General features: G+C 41.6%; 1 protein-coding gene across 9 annotated transcripts in view; it reads left to right on the top strand.

Annotated features, from left to right (window-relative positions):
• Positions 1-8,043: 8,043 nt before the first annotated feature.
• Positions 8,044-13,376, top strand: part of STAC (SH3 and cysteine rich domain) — a 122,066-nt gene continuing 116,733 nt past the window's right edge. For 4 of the 9 annotated variants that reach the window (XM_039843380.1, XM_039843384.1, XM_039843382.1 and 1 more), the window contains exon 1: positions 8,046-8,669. In XM_039843380.1, the coding sequence (XP_039699314.1) occupies positions 8,559-8,669 (111 nt within the window). In that variant the 5' untranslated portion in view covers positions 8,046-8,558. Of the gene's footprint in view, positions 8,670-13,376 lie in introns of all 9 variants that reach the window. The other 5 variants (XM_039843388.1, XM_039843386.1, XM_039843383.1 and 2 more) reach the window with 3 other exon arrangements.

Below are 13,376 nucleotides of genomic sequence, written 5' to 3'. Positions count from 1 at the left end.
ATATCAAACTGTGTTTCCTGAAATAAGTTAGAAAGAGTGCAATGCATTTTATGCATTTTAAAACACTTAAACACACAAATTATCTCCACATATTTTTCAAATATTCATACATGTCTAAGAGATATATATTTTTAAAAAACATAGTGGGCGTCATTGAGGGAAGGAAATTTGGAGCGAGAATTAGGTTATATTTGGGACAATTAATGAAATAAATTAAAATGAGAAAGGGGAATTACAAGGAATGATGATGACAATTTTAGATCGCTTCATTACCCCCAAAGTAACAATACTAAAATAGATAACCACAGAAAATATAAGCGGAGAAACATACTTAAGATGCCAAGAATGACCTCCCTCTTCCCCTTCTAGAAAACTTCTACTTATTTTTCAATATATTTTTTTTTCTTTTGGCGAATCTCTTCCCCTTGCTACTCAGTGGAATTAGCTACTTTCTCCCCTGGTTCCTATGGCCCTCTCTTCATATTCATGGTTATCATTTATTCCTAATTCTACCTTCCTAGTTAAGCTGAATTTTCCTTTGGGTCAGAGAATACTCATATACCTCTCTATATCCCTAGAACTAATAAAGTGCCTAGTATATAGCAGGTCTCAGAACTGTTGATAAATAAATCAGGAAATAGAATAAGAGCTTCATTTATTCAGTTTTCTCAATGAAACATAGGTACATTTCCCAAGTCCAGGGTTTATGGGCAAGTTTGCCTCAGCTACGGAGGGAAGAAAATGGCATCTAGGGCTTAAGGCCTGAGTCATCTTTTCCAGGCCAGTTGTCAAGGGCCTGATACATGGCTCAGGCCTGTCGAATAAGTTATTGGAGGAACACAGAGGGTTACAGAAGGCAGAAGGACAAAGCAGTGATATAACTCCTCCCTGGAAAATATTGTAAAGAGAATTTTTGAGATTCATTTGCTCCCAGCAAGACTCTATAAGCTTTTGGAACATATTTCTAAGTGCAAAGCTTTATGCATAAAGAGAAAGAACTATTCCTGCTTTCGCTGGAGTTCCTGTTCTATGTTTTGAAAGTCAGTCCTACCACTTCCTTCTCAGGATATCATTTAAGATGCATAATGATTAACAAGTTGAATGTTTATAATCAATCCTTTCGAGGTTATAAATGTCAAATGAGACATGTGTTTGAATTTTAGGGTGCTTTATACAGAATGGGTTCCTGCCTGTCAGGGAACTAGAGCTCTCTGTGTCTGGTTGCCAAGTGTAAAGATTCTGTGTGTCTCTCAGAACTCTCTGTATGCTGGCCCTTTCTTACTCTGTGACCCATTAAACCTTCCAGAAATCTTTATGACACTTTTTTTTCTCTCCCTTGTTACTAATCAATACTGTCCCTTCCAGGCTGATTGAGACACAGCTTTTCCCATGGGCCATTTGTAAAAGTACTTAAAACTATTATTCAAAGAATTTCTCCCGCTCCAGCCTTACTCCACCCCCCCTTTTTTTCTTGAGCATTGCCTACATATCAGTAAAAGTTACTCACAAAGAAACTGTCGTATTCTAAGAATCAAACCTGAACAAGCCCTGCACGAGCAAAATTTATGTCTTATTGAGATTGCATATTCTGCTTAAGATTCCTTCCAGAAAAATTATAGTTACTTTTCAAATTCCCCTGGATCCTTCTCCAACATGAGGGCATACTCCCTGCCTATGTCCTCAAATCATGCCAGGCAGGTTTCTTATACAGCAGTGATCACACAGTTTTACTGTCTGCTTACATGTTGTGATCAGCCTAAGGTTTAGAGTCTGAAGATGCGGGCTGGACTCGACTCTGCACTGATCATCTCTCATTAAGAAAGTCATAAAGCTTCTCAGGCTTCCGATTACCTCATCTACAAAATGGGTCTAAGAGTGTCTGCAATGCCAGGTTCATCTTTGGGAATAAAAGAGATAATGAATTTTTAATTGTTCTCTAACAGTTCCTAACAAAAAGCATAAATAATCCTTTATAAATAAATTATGGTGCATTTATACAATGGAAAACACACTCATTAAAAAGGAATAATATGCACTTATATTTATTGACACAAAATCATGTCTATGACATACTATTGAAGGGAAAGAAAGTTACAAAAACACCTAGTGTTCTGAGATCCTTTTTATATAAATATATATGAATTTAAAATATACTCATATATGCAAGTGGTTCTAAAAGGAGGCTTATAAAAGTGTCAATAGTTATTATTAATAGATGGCAGAATTTTAAAAAAATTTTAACTTCTTTAGTACCCTTTTGGAGTACTGCTTAAATGATAAAACTATTGTTTTGGGGAAAGTGCATTTAGAAATACTATGCATAATATCATAATAAATTTGAAAACTCAGAAAAGAAACGTGTGCAGCTGGCAATTTGGTCATATATTCCAACGCTGAATAAATCAGTGATCATTGGGATTGATGAGCAAATGAATAGACATTGATTCATTGTGCCACATATTAATTGACTTTACACAGGTATTTAACCTATGTGAGTTTTGATTTTCCCTTCTACAAAATATTTTTTCATTAGACCTATAAATTCCTCTCCAACACTGACATTTTACCTTTCATTTATTTAACAAATATTCGCTGAACACCTATGATATGAGCACTTAAGCATCGGAGATGTATGATGAAGAGGAGAGATAAGGCCCTCGGCCTCATGATGCTTACATTCTAAAGCAGGAGTCCCCAAGCCCCACAATACCAGTCTATGGCCTGTTTGGAACCTGGCCACACAGCAGGAGGTGAGCAGCAAGCAAGTAAGCAAAGCTTCATTTGTATTTGAAGCTGCTCCCCAGGCTAGCATCATCAACTAAGCTCCACCTCAGATCATCAGGCATTAGATTCTCATAGGAGCACTGGTACCCCTTGCCAAAAAGGTTGGGGACCACCGTTCTAAAAAGACATCACACAAGAAAAGAAAGAAACAGGATGTATTCAGATGGTAAGTGTTACAGTCCAAAACCCAATGAAGATTGTCCATAGGGAATAATAGGGGGGAATTCTCAGATGCAGGGAACAGCAACAAACACCAAAGCTGGGGGAGGAACAGATCAAGCATTTCTGAGGAGCAAAAATGCCAGGGTGGGCTGAATCTTGTACCTTTTAAACTGTTGCCCTGAACTCATAGAAAAAGATATATAAAGTTAAATGCTAATTAGTAATCGAACGAACAATCTATAAGAAATTAGATTTCTGCTGTTTCTAAACTCTCCAGTTGAGCTATTAACAATTTTAGAAATGTAGAAGAGATCCACTTTTGATATTGTATATGCATTTGGCTGTGATGAACCGAAAATATAACTCAAACTCAATGTATTTGACCAAAACCTATGACTAATGATAATAACAAAACAAGAACAATAATAATACTATCAGACCCAGGCATTTAATCCTCTAATCCTTATAGAAACTCTATGAAGTAGGGATCATTATCCCATTTTAGGTTTGAGGAAACCAAGACTGAAATCGAATTAATCAGTTAAGATCTTGCCGCTTTTACGTGGACTAGCTGGGATGTTTGGAGTTTAGATTCATGGCCTTTACAGTAAAGGTAGAATAAAAGATTCAAGCCCCACCCCAATCCATCTCATAGAGGTTATAGCCAATTAGAAGCAGCCCATGAATTCTGTCTTTACAAGAAAGAGCCAAATCTTAACCAGAAAGCAATTGCATGTGGCTTGGGCCTTGCTGCTTTTTTCTAGGAATTTCCAGTGGGAGATAATTCCAGGCAGTCAGAGCTATTAAAATATGATTTTCTATCGTTATTGCTATTATTATTATTGATTGGTATTTAGAAAACTAAATTAAAGATGCTTAAGCTGGATCTCATTCATCCTGATAATATGAGTCTTCAAATGAAATTATTACCTTTGGTGCTGAGCAGAGATCAATCATGATCTGCTGTGAGGACTGCAGTCCGGCATTAACAACAGTCCGGCACTGGTGGTGACAGTGGTGATGATCGTTAGCTATAAGACTTTGGGCAAAGCATTTGGTTCTTCAGGGCTCAAAGGCAGGTACGTTAGGCAAAGTAGTCAGAAGGTGACAACAATGCTGCGATTCCTGGCTCTTCTTTACAGGCTAAATGGTAACGGTCCATGCCTCCTGCTGAGTTTGTCTCAACTTTTTGGTTATCACCTTCTAAGTGTAGACCTGATTATTACTTATTTTTAAGGTAAAACAGTGGAGTGGGCCCCTCTTCAGTTTTTGAGGACTCTCCCTGTGCCTTCTATGATGCCCTTGGCTCTCAATTTGCATCATTCCTTCCCTTTTAAAGCCTGTGGCCTCTTCACCAGTTCTGGGTTCTGCCATTGTCTGGGGAGCACCAGAGCAAAGTGACCAAAACTTGGCCCAGAAGTAGGATATGTCTGAGTTCAAATTTTTGTTTCCATGCTCACTGTAGAACCTAGGATAATTTTCTCTACCTTGTCAAGGTTTTGTAGAGATTAAATGAAATCGCTTAACGGAAAATATTTATAACATTGTCGAAACCTAATACGTATAAGCTCTTGTTATAATCAACAATCTAATTGCCAAACCCTAAGCCTTTCTCATAGTTCTCGTCACCATGATAACTCTGATGCATCAGACATTGAGAACCATTCCTTCCTTGAGATGCTCTCCCCTTGTTCCTTGCCAGTTCTCCATTTCCTGGACATTCTGATTATCTTACATCTTCCTTTTCCTTGTTCTTCTTTTTGTACCTTCTATAAGTATGATTTATTTAAGTAGTCTTGATAGCATCTCTTTACCAAATGGCTCTCGAAGAAGCCAAAGTCTCCAGAATGAAAGTCTAGTCTTTTTATCCACACTTGTAGCAGAGTAATGACAGAAGGCTGAACACATTATACACTTTTCTGCTCAGCAGTGTTACTGCAAAAGGCAGTTGCATGTGATCAGGAGGAAAGCTTTGCCCTCCTTACAACTTAATGAATGAGTAAACGAACCAGGAGTGGGAGCTTCTAGTTCAAGTTTGTGAAGAGAGATTTCTGCATACTGTGCACTTCTGTTGTCTTGATATTTAACCAGAAACCAGAGTGAAATGGACCATGAAAGGAAGCTACAAAAATCACAGCATCCTGATATAGACTCAAGACTTAGGGTAATTATTTGCAATGTGAATTTCCCCAAGGTTCACCAGCCTATGGTAGAAATGAGGTCATCTTGACAACCATAGCTAAAAAGTCACTGCAGCTGCTAATGTAGGACCTCCAGTTTTCCATGAGATCTCACTGCTAGTATAACTGGTAATTCTGAGGCGGTATCTCACATGGGGCCATTAAAAAGTGCACTTCTGCTCAGCAATGTCAGTGCGTTATCAAGTGTTCTCTAGGAATCACTTTGCTGGTCTACATCCACTGACCTCCAGTACCTGGAGACCATCAGTCCTCTCCACTGTCCTCTGGGCATCTCTATCAATATATCAATGTCCCCTCAGTACCAGGTCAGGATAGCTTTCATGACAACATGGGAGGACACTCTTCGGTCCAGGACTTGGAATCAGCATGGCCATCTAGTCTCAAAGCAGCAGTGAGTGTGACTCAAGCCTCCGGGTCTCCTACACAAATACAGTGCCACTCATGTCTGCCAGCATCCCTCTCCCTACAGACTCAGGCAAAGCAGCCGCCTGTCCACTTCCACTCCTGTTCTTAGAGATGAGCTTTGAACCTGAAGTTCTTATTGCAGACACCTTACCGCCATGCAAATCGATGAACCCTACATTCACAGACAGCCATGACTCTCAGTTTAAGATTCTCCATTAAACCAATAAAGTCAAAATCCTTAATATCAAGGAGATTGTGTAATTTTAAACCCCACTGCTTTCAAGAAACATCCAATGTCTTTCTCTATTCAGTGTATGGAGGGCACTGGACATAACTAATGCCAGGGCCACTTTAAGGCTCAGGAGGGTACAAGGGCAGTCTCCTTGCACCATCTTGTTAACAAACAGTACGCCAGGGGCTGAGGAAATAAGATGGACATGACATGGTCCCTGCCCTGCGGGTGTAGCTCATAGCTCTGTGGGAGGACAGGCAACCTCATCATTGATTATTTAGGGGAGGATGCCATGAGGACATGGCATTGTTTTCAGAATTTAAATCAAATTAAAAGGGTCAAGGAAGGAGATTTCAAGAATAATAAATGTTTGGAGATGTGTTCTGAAGAATAAGAAAAGTTAGCTAGATAACAGAAAACAGAATGGAGAACGACTTATGTGAAAGAAATACATGAACAAAGTCTTGGTCAGTTTTGGAAACTACAGGTAGTTCCACAATTTCCTAGAAAAGGTAAATATTATTTATCGGACTAAGGATTTCTGTCATAAGGGCCAAATGAGAAGGAAGAATATACTAGCCTTCTTTAAAATGTTTTTCAAGGGAACGACATTTAAATATATGCTGTTGGCTAATGACTATTGTTAATTAGAGCTAAGCATTTACTAAAATTGAGGGTGACGTAATATAGCTCCTCTTTAATTCTTAAAAATAAAATAAAATCCAAAGATAAAAATTTTCTTGTTGTAAACCACAATGAGCTTGCTCACCAAGATTGGAATTGCTAGTAGACGCTGGTGGCTTCTCTTTTTCAGAAACTCTTCCCTGGCCTCACACTAGTTCAGGTCTCACATCCATACTTTTCCTTATCACAGTTCATGAAAAATGTGTATGTGTGTGTGTGTGTGCATGTACATTTGTTATTTACTTAATCTCTCATCAGGCTCCAAGTCCCAGGAGAACAGACTTAATCTATGTTTTCTCTCTGTTATGCCATTAGTTTCTAGCACATTCTCTAGTACAAAATAGATGCTTGATAAAGATATGTTGATACTGTTGCTCCTGTCATTGTGTGCTCTGCTGCTGTTACGAATTCGGCTGTTAGAATTTTGTCTCTGTCGAACAAGCAGGAATTGTGTTTTGAGGAGGAAAAAGCTGTGGCCATAGGGTTAACCATTCTGGCCTGGTCAAATGATAGGCTACATGTCCCTGTGGTATTTAAAGCACTCTGAGAGCCAAATGCTGAGTAAGAGGCTGTCGCTTAGAATAGGAGTTTTTTCAATTGATGTCCGGGATGGAAAGAGTAGTAGATTCTTTCCAAAGAGCATGAGCTAAGGCAAACATGCAGGACCAGATACATAATTCACAGGGTCCAGAGCAAAATGAAAATGCATGGCCACTTCTTTAAAAATTATTAAAAATTTCAAGACAGCAACAGAAGAGCATTAAACCAAGTGCAAGACCCTGCGTGATTTGCACAGGTTGCATATCCATGAAGCTGGCCTTGTAAACAGTTACAGCAATAAGAAAATCTAGACTTAGGTTTGCAATTTTCTGCAAGAAAGTTAAGGAGGCAGTTTTGTATTGATTTGGGAGTGGGGGGAGTCTTTTAAACATCCAGATGTATTTTCCTTTTTCTACATAGTTAGGTCTTCAAAAAATACTGGATCCTTCTGCCCCTTTATCCAATGGGGCCATCTCAGGTTCAAAGCTCATCTCTAATGGGGTCAACATATTTATTAAGGCAGAATGGTTTGCCTCCCTGTGAACAGCCCTAAATTCCTTGCCATACTGCAACACCCCAGTTGCTCTACAGCTATGAAGACCTGTCCTAGATTTGAGACTCCATAGTCCAAAACACATGGATTTTGAAGACAAAATGGGTTCCAATCCCAGCGCCATCATTTATACCTCTGTGACTTAAAGCAAATTAGTTAGTCTCCCTAAAACCCCGGTTTTCTCACTTATAAGATGGGAGTGATAGGAATGTGGCTTTGATGGTTAAATAAAATGAAAAATGCAAAGGGCTCAGTACATAATTGCACAACAAAATGAGGACACAAACCCATTGCATTCTCTCTCTACTTTAGTCCAAAGCTGAATGGGGGAAAGCTGAGTGGGGGAGTGTCCTCAAGCCGGGGAACCCCAGCTTCGGTGCCTGATCTCCGTCACTAAACCCTATAAATAACTTAGCTAAGTCACAGTCTCCCTTAGAGTCGCTGTTTCTCAGAGTGAGGAAAAAGGGAGTTGTTGCAGGTGGTTCCTTCTGGCTGAATCATTTCACGGGTATTCTGTTCATTCGGGCTTTGGTCTGAATTTTCACTCTCCCTGCTAAAGAACCACCCTCGACTCCGGGCGGTGCGCGCCCGGAGGCTCTCGCCCGCGCGTCCCCTGCCTGCCCTCGCTACCTCGGCGTTGGCCGCGCAGCCCCGCCCCGGAGCCACCTCCCTCCTCCCGCTTTTCCGGGGCGAGCGAGCCCCAGCCCGAGCGCGCTCGCCCGCTGCCTAGTGGCAGTCACGACTGTGCGGTCGCCAGCGAGGTGCCGGCGGGCGCGGCGACGCTGGGCGCACTCTCCCTTGCCCGCGGGACTGCTGGGGAGGTGGGCAGGGCCGGGGTCGGGGCGAGGCCGGCCGAGGGCGCGTTAGCGCCTGGGCGAGGATGGGAATCCCCGGGACCTGGAGCTGAGCGACCCAGCGCGCCACGCGGAGGGCGCGCAGGAGGAAGGCGAGCCTCGCTGTTCCTCCGGGAGCCCAACACCGTTCCCGCGCCGCCACGATGATCCCTCCGAGCGGCGCCCGCGAGGACCGCGTGGATGGGCTGCCCAAGGAGGCGGCGAGCGCCGAGCAGCCGCCCTCGCCTGCATCCACCAGCAGCCAGGAATCCAAGGTACCGCGCGCACTTGCCCCAGGAGAACACAAACTCACTCTCCTTCTCTCCCTCTCTCTGTCCACCTTTGTTTCCTTCCAACTGGCCCTGGCGCCGGAGGCTGAGAAGTGTCCCTAGTTCTCCCACTGTTCAAGGACTATTCCTCCCTTGAGACCTGAGTGTTCGGCAGGACTAGCTGCTAGCGATGCTGGACCACGTTCCTGTGGACCCAGCCTCCTCGCCCTCACAGACCCGAGGCATCGCTGGGCTTCTACCCCGCGAGCACATTCAATTCATATTGACTCTGTGTTCAGAGATCGCTTTCTTGGGTGGTGGTGGCTTGGTTGTTCTCTGCCTGTTTGTGCCCAAACGCATATGGGTATTAGGCGGCTTCTGAAGGCTGAAGAACTACTAGTAAGTAGCCCAGGGCGACTCCTCCAGAAAAGCTAGGGCAGTTGCAGGCCAGCAAAGGTTGTCTGTATCCCAAGGGTCTCAGAGACCTTTTACTTAACAGGGCTTGCCGCTAACTTCAAAAACTGCTCATTTTAGGGAAACTAGGTGAGGGGAAATGCCACGTTCGCGGCAAAGTTGATGCTCTTCTGCTGGAAGTTAATACTCGAAGAACTTTCATTTGCTTATATGAGAGTTACACTGACACACATACACACAACCAAGCCCGCAGCACTTCTCCTGTCAACTGTTATGCTTCCTCTGAAACTCTCGTGAGTGCCAGGTACATGTGTGGAAATCTTGGAAGAGGATCAAGTAAAATGCCGCTGCTAGCAGTGAGATGCCAAATCGCATCTCAGCCTGGAGCGAAGACCGAAACATGGAGTCTGTAGTTACACAGGTTTTTATTTTTTCTAAGTGCAGGGTTCCTGGCTCTTTATGCTGATCTCTTTACGAGTTGCCCAAGCACCTTTGGAATGGGGGCGGTGGGGAGGCGGGGAGCAGTCCTGTGTAGGAGTGAAGGAAAGGAGCAGTGTTGGCTTGGGGAGCAGGTCAGATGGGGCAAGGAAAAGTCCTCTCTCTGCCTCCCTTCCCACACTCCCATGGAAGCCACTGACACATCAGCAGGATCAAAATCACAGCTAAATGTCTGTCAGTTTAAGTGACGGCTGAGCAGTGTACATATTCCAGTCTCCGGAAGTTAACCACGCAAGATGATATCAAGACAGAGAGCTTTGCGTTATTCTTATTTTAATTTAATATTTTTCTGATAAATGGCTGACCTGGGTCATGCATGTCAACTTTTCTAAAACTCGATTGGAAATATGGGCAAAATCCTCACTTTCCAGAGTCATTCTACAGAACATGTGAGATGACCTAAAGTCTACCCCTGTATAGGATAAGGAATCAATGAATGTTCATCCTTTTTCTACCCGAGAAAAGGAGATGGGATCCATCTCATCGCAAATGATCCACTCCAAAGCAGCTGCACAACCCACACACGTGTACCACTTCTTCTCTGACCAGAAGTTTCTAGGAGTCTCATCTTTGTCCATTCTTGGCCATCAGTCAGTCACCTAAGCGACATAGGCTAGTGGCTGTTTCAAAGGTGGTCTAGAACACTATAAATGAATGTAGCTAAACTCAGGAGTGAAACTGGCCTGTTTGAATTGGGCCTGTTGCTCTGCATAGGTGTGTTCTGGAAAGGGCTTTGTATTTGGGTAATACAGCAGCATGGGGCAAACACACCGTGTGTTTGCTATTTTTAGATATCCCAATGTAAATTCTTTGGTAAGGCCTAAATTATATATTTAATACCTGTAACTCTCCACTCATTTATCTGACTTATGGTTTCGAATTTGTACATGTCGATTTTTCTCAAAGGGATCTACATGCTTGAAGTGTGTTTATACATTCCTAAATATGTTGCCACGGCTTAGGTGTTCTTAATCAGTGAGATGGGCTGGGTGGGGGGCGGGGGGGTTGGGCATAAACCCCTGGAAACTAAATACAAAATAGTGTGCCTGAATGAATTTTTCTTGGCATGGCATTTGTGATATTCTCCACACCCCTCCGAAAGGCTAACCTGCTGGTGTGGAAGAATGTGTGGTGAGGAGGCAGGATGGCACGGAGCAGAAGCAGAGGAAGGCTGTGTTCATTCTCCACCAGGAATGCCACATTCGAAGGCTCGTTGGCATTGATAAGAATCTCCCTGTAGATGAGAGCCTGGTGAAGAAAATGTGAGCATCATGTTAGCAATCTTTCCATCTTACTCTCTTCTTAAGCGGTTTGTTTGTCAAAATACTGTATGGGACAAGCATGGTTCAGGCCCCTCAGGGCATCAAAATTTTTCAAGACTTTAAAAAGTCCTTTTTAAAAAAAAATTTTTCTCTGATTATAAGAGTAAAAACTTCTTTTTGTAGAATTTTGAAAAGTCTGGACAAAAATAAAGAAAAAACGTCACCCATTGATCACAATGAAGAGGCAACAACTGATAATATTTTGACCTATATCTTTAGGGTTGTTTTTTTTTTTCATCTATTTTTATATTTACACAGTTGAGAGAACGATGGGGAACATCTTGTCATATGTCAAGCACAACTGGACGCTTCGCAATAACCCTATGAGGGAGATTGCACTATTATGTCCATTTTATGGATAAAGAAACAGAGGTTCAGACAGGTTAGGTTACCTACCCAGGAGCACATAGTTGAGCGATAACGAGGACAGGGACCCAGGCAGCATGGCTGTGGAATACTAGTTCTCAACCACAATGCAACTGTCTCTCAGACTTGTGCACTCTTTTAAACCTCTCATTTCACCTAACGTCTTAACTAAGTATTTTTCATGCCACTAAAGTCATTTGCAACTGTTTTTTTGGTCTTCCCATCTTAAGAAATATTTGAAAATAAATTGAGCCACATTATCATGCAAAATGATTTAAACACAATTCTTGTTCAGCTTCTTTGCATTTGATTTTGCTACCCTCTCCCCAAAAGTATATTTATGGAAGTATTTAAATGGAATATCACAAAATCATCTGGAAAAATGGGACCGCAACAAACCCTTTAGTCCAGAGGGTCCGTTAGAAGAAGAATGATGATGAGTCAATGACCTGAGTACATGAAATATTTCCAGAGGTCCATTTTCTTTGCAGAGTATTTGTAATGCAAAATCATAGACTATTAGAATGGGGGACACTAGGTATCAATTATTCCAAGTCTTTTCTTAAATTACGTATAATTTTTATTTTGAGAATTTATTTTATGATGGAAAATTTCAACATACACAAAAATAGAGAAAAGAGTAGGAAAAACCATCATGTACCTCATCACCTGGTTTCACCAATTGTCAATTCATGGGCCATTTTCTTTTATTTATTACCCCGCCACCACCCACCCTTCCCCACACATATTGGATCATTTTAATGCAAATTCCATCCATAACTATTTCAGGTTTTATCTCTAAAAGATAAGGATTCTTTCTGTAAACATGACTACAATCCCATTATCACATATTCCAGGTCTTTAAATCAAAGGTCAATGTATTCTTTGGAGGTCCACAAAAGGTCCTTCGAAGGTCTGAACAACCAGGACATGGAAAATTGTGCATGTACATGCATTATGTGCATCATCCAGGGAAAGGGTCGTTAGCTTTTATCAGATCAATAAAGTGTCTGTAGCCTTTAAAGTTAATTTAAATACCCCATCTCTTTTTTTTTCTCTCTCTCTTGAGTCAATTCAGGCCCAGAGAGAGGCAGTGACTTACCTAAGATCACACAGATAGTTACTGGCAATACTCCAAAGAACCCTGTCTTGAACTTTGGATACCTTAGTACAATTTCCTCAGAGCGAATTTCTGTAAGCACAAGGGGTAATGTAATTTATGTGGTTTTCTTTTTCATAAAATTAGTTGAGTTGAAAGAGTTTGAAAGCCACTGATGAACCTCACCCCATCTTTCCACTAACTATTCCAGAAAGACCACGAACTATTTCATTTTCTAAGTGCCTGACAGATACCACTGAATACTAACAAAAAAATTCACATTTCAGCATCTCTTATTTCAATGAATGTCTTTTCTCCTACTGACTTATTGACAGCATAGAAATCTTATTAGAGCCTAATAGAAAGATTTGGTTTAGATGCCCTTTGCCATCACTTAAATGACCCAAGGTCACATTTTGATAATGTAAAGGGATTATGGGTTTTAAGGTCAAATAGACAAGAGTTCACATCTCTTCTCATCGGTTGCCACCTTCGTGACCATGGGCAAGTTGCCTAACCTCTCTGAGCCTCAGCTTCCCAATCTCTAGATTGGAGATGCTAATACCCAATTGGTGATTTTGTGTAAGGCCTGAGAATATGTAAAACACTCAATATGTTGTAAGCCTTTTCGAGCATAAAACATTACTTTCTCTTCCTCCTTCAAATTAGATGACTTCTGTCACTAGCCAACCCCAAATATCATCACTGGAAGAATTTCAGTATTCAGAACTGGCATTCCAATAGTATAAGTAAGTTTTCTTCCCTGTGGATTTTTAGTTAGGCTATTGATTGCAGTGAGATTTTATCTTAGTCATTTTGCATCCCTAAGAAAGATAAGCCATAGACTCACCAATATATTACTTCAATTTTGAAAGGTAATATAAGCCACTCAGTGCCCTGTTGGAACCATGGACCAATGTGCCCCTTCAATCTTGGATGGTCCTCTCTGAACCTGGACCATCCAAGCCAGGGAGAAGAAATCCCTAGCCATAAGGACATGCCCTGCATCTCCCA

Source organism: Pteropus medius, unplaced genomic scaffold, assembly GCF_902729225.1.
Source record: "Pteropus medius unplaced genomic scaffold, Ma_sr-lr_union100, whole genome shotgun sequence".
In the NCBI taxonomy this organism is placed as follows: Eukaryota; Metazoa; Chordata; class Mammalia; order Chiroptera; family Pteropodidae; genus Pteropus; species Pteropus medius.
The sequence above is the reverse complement of the archived record's forward strand: the minus strand, read 5'-3'. Positions and strand labels throughout refer to the sequence as shown.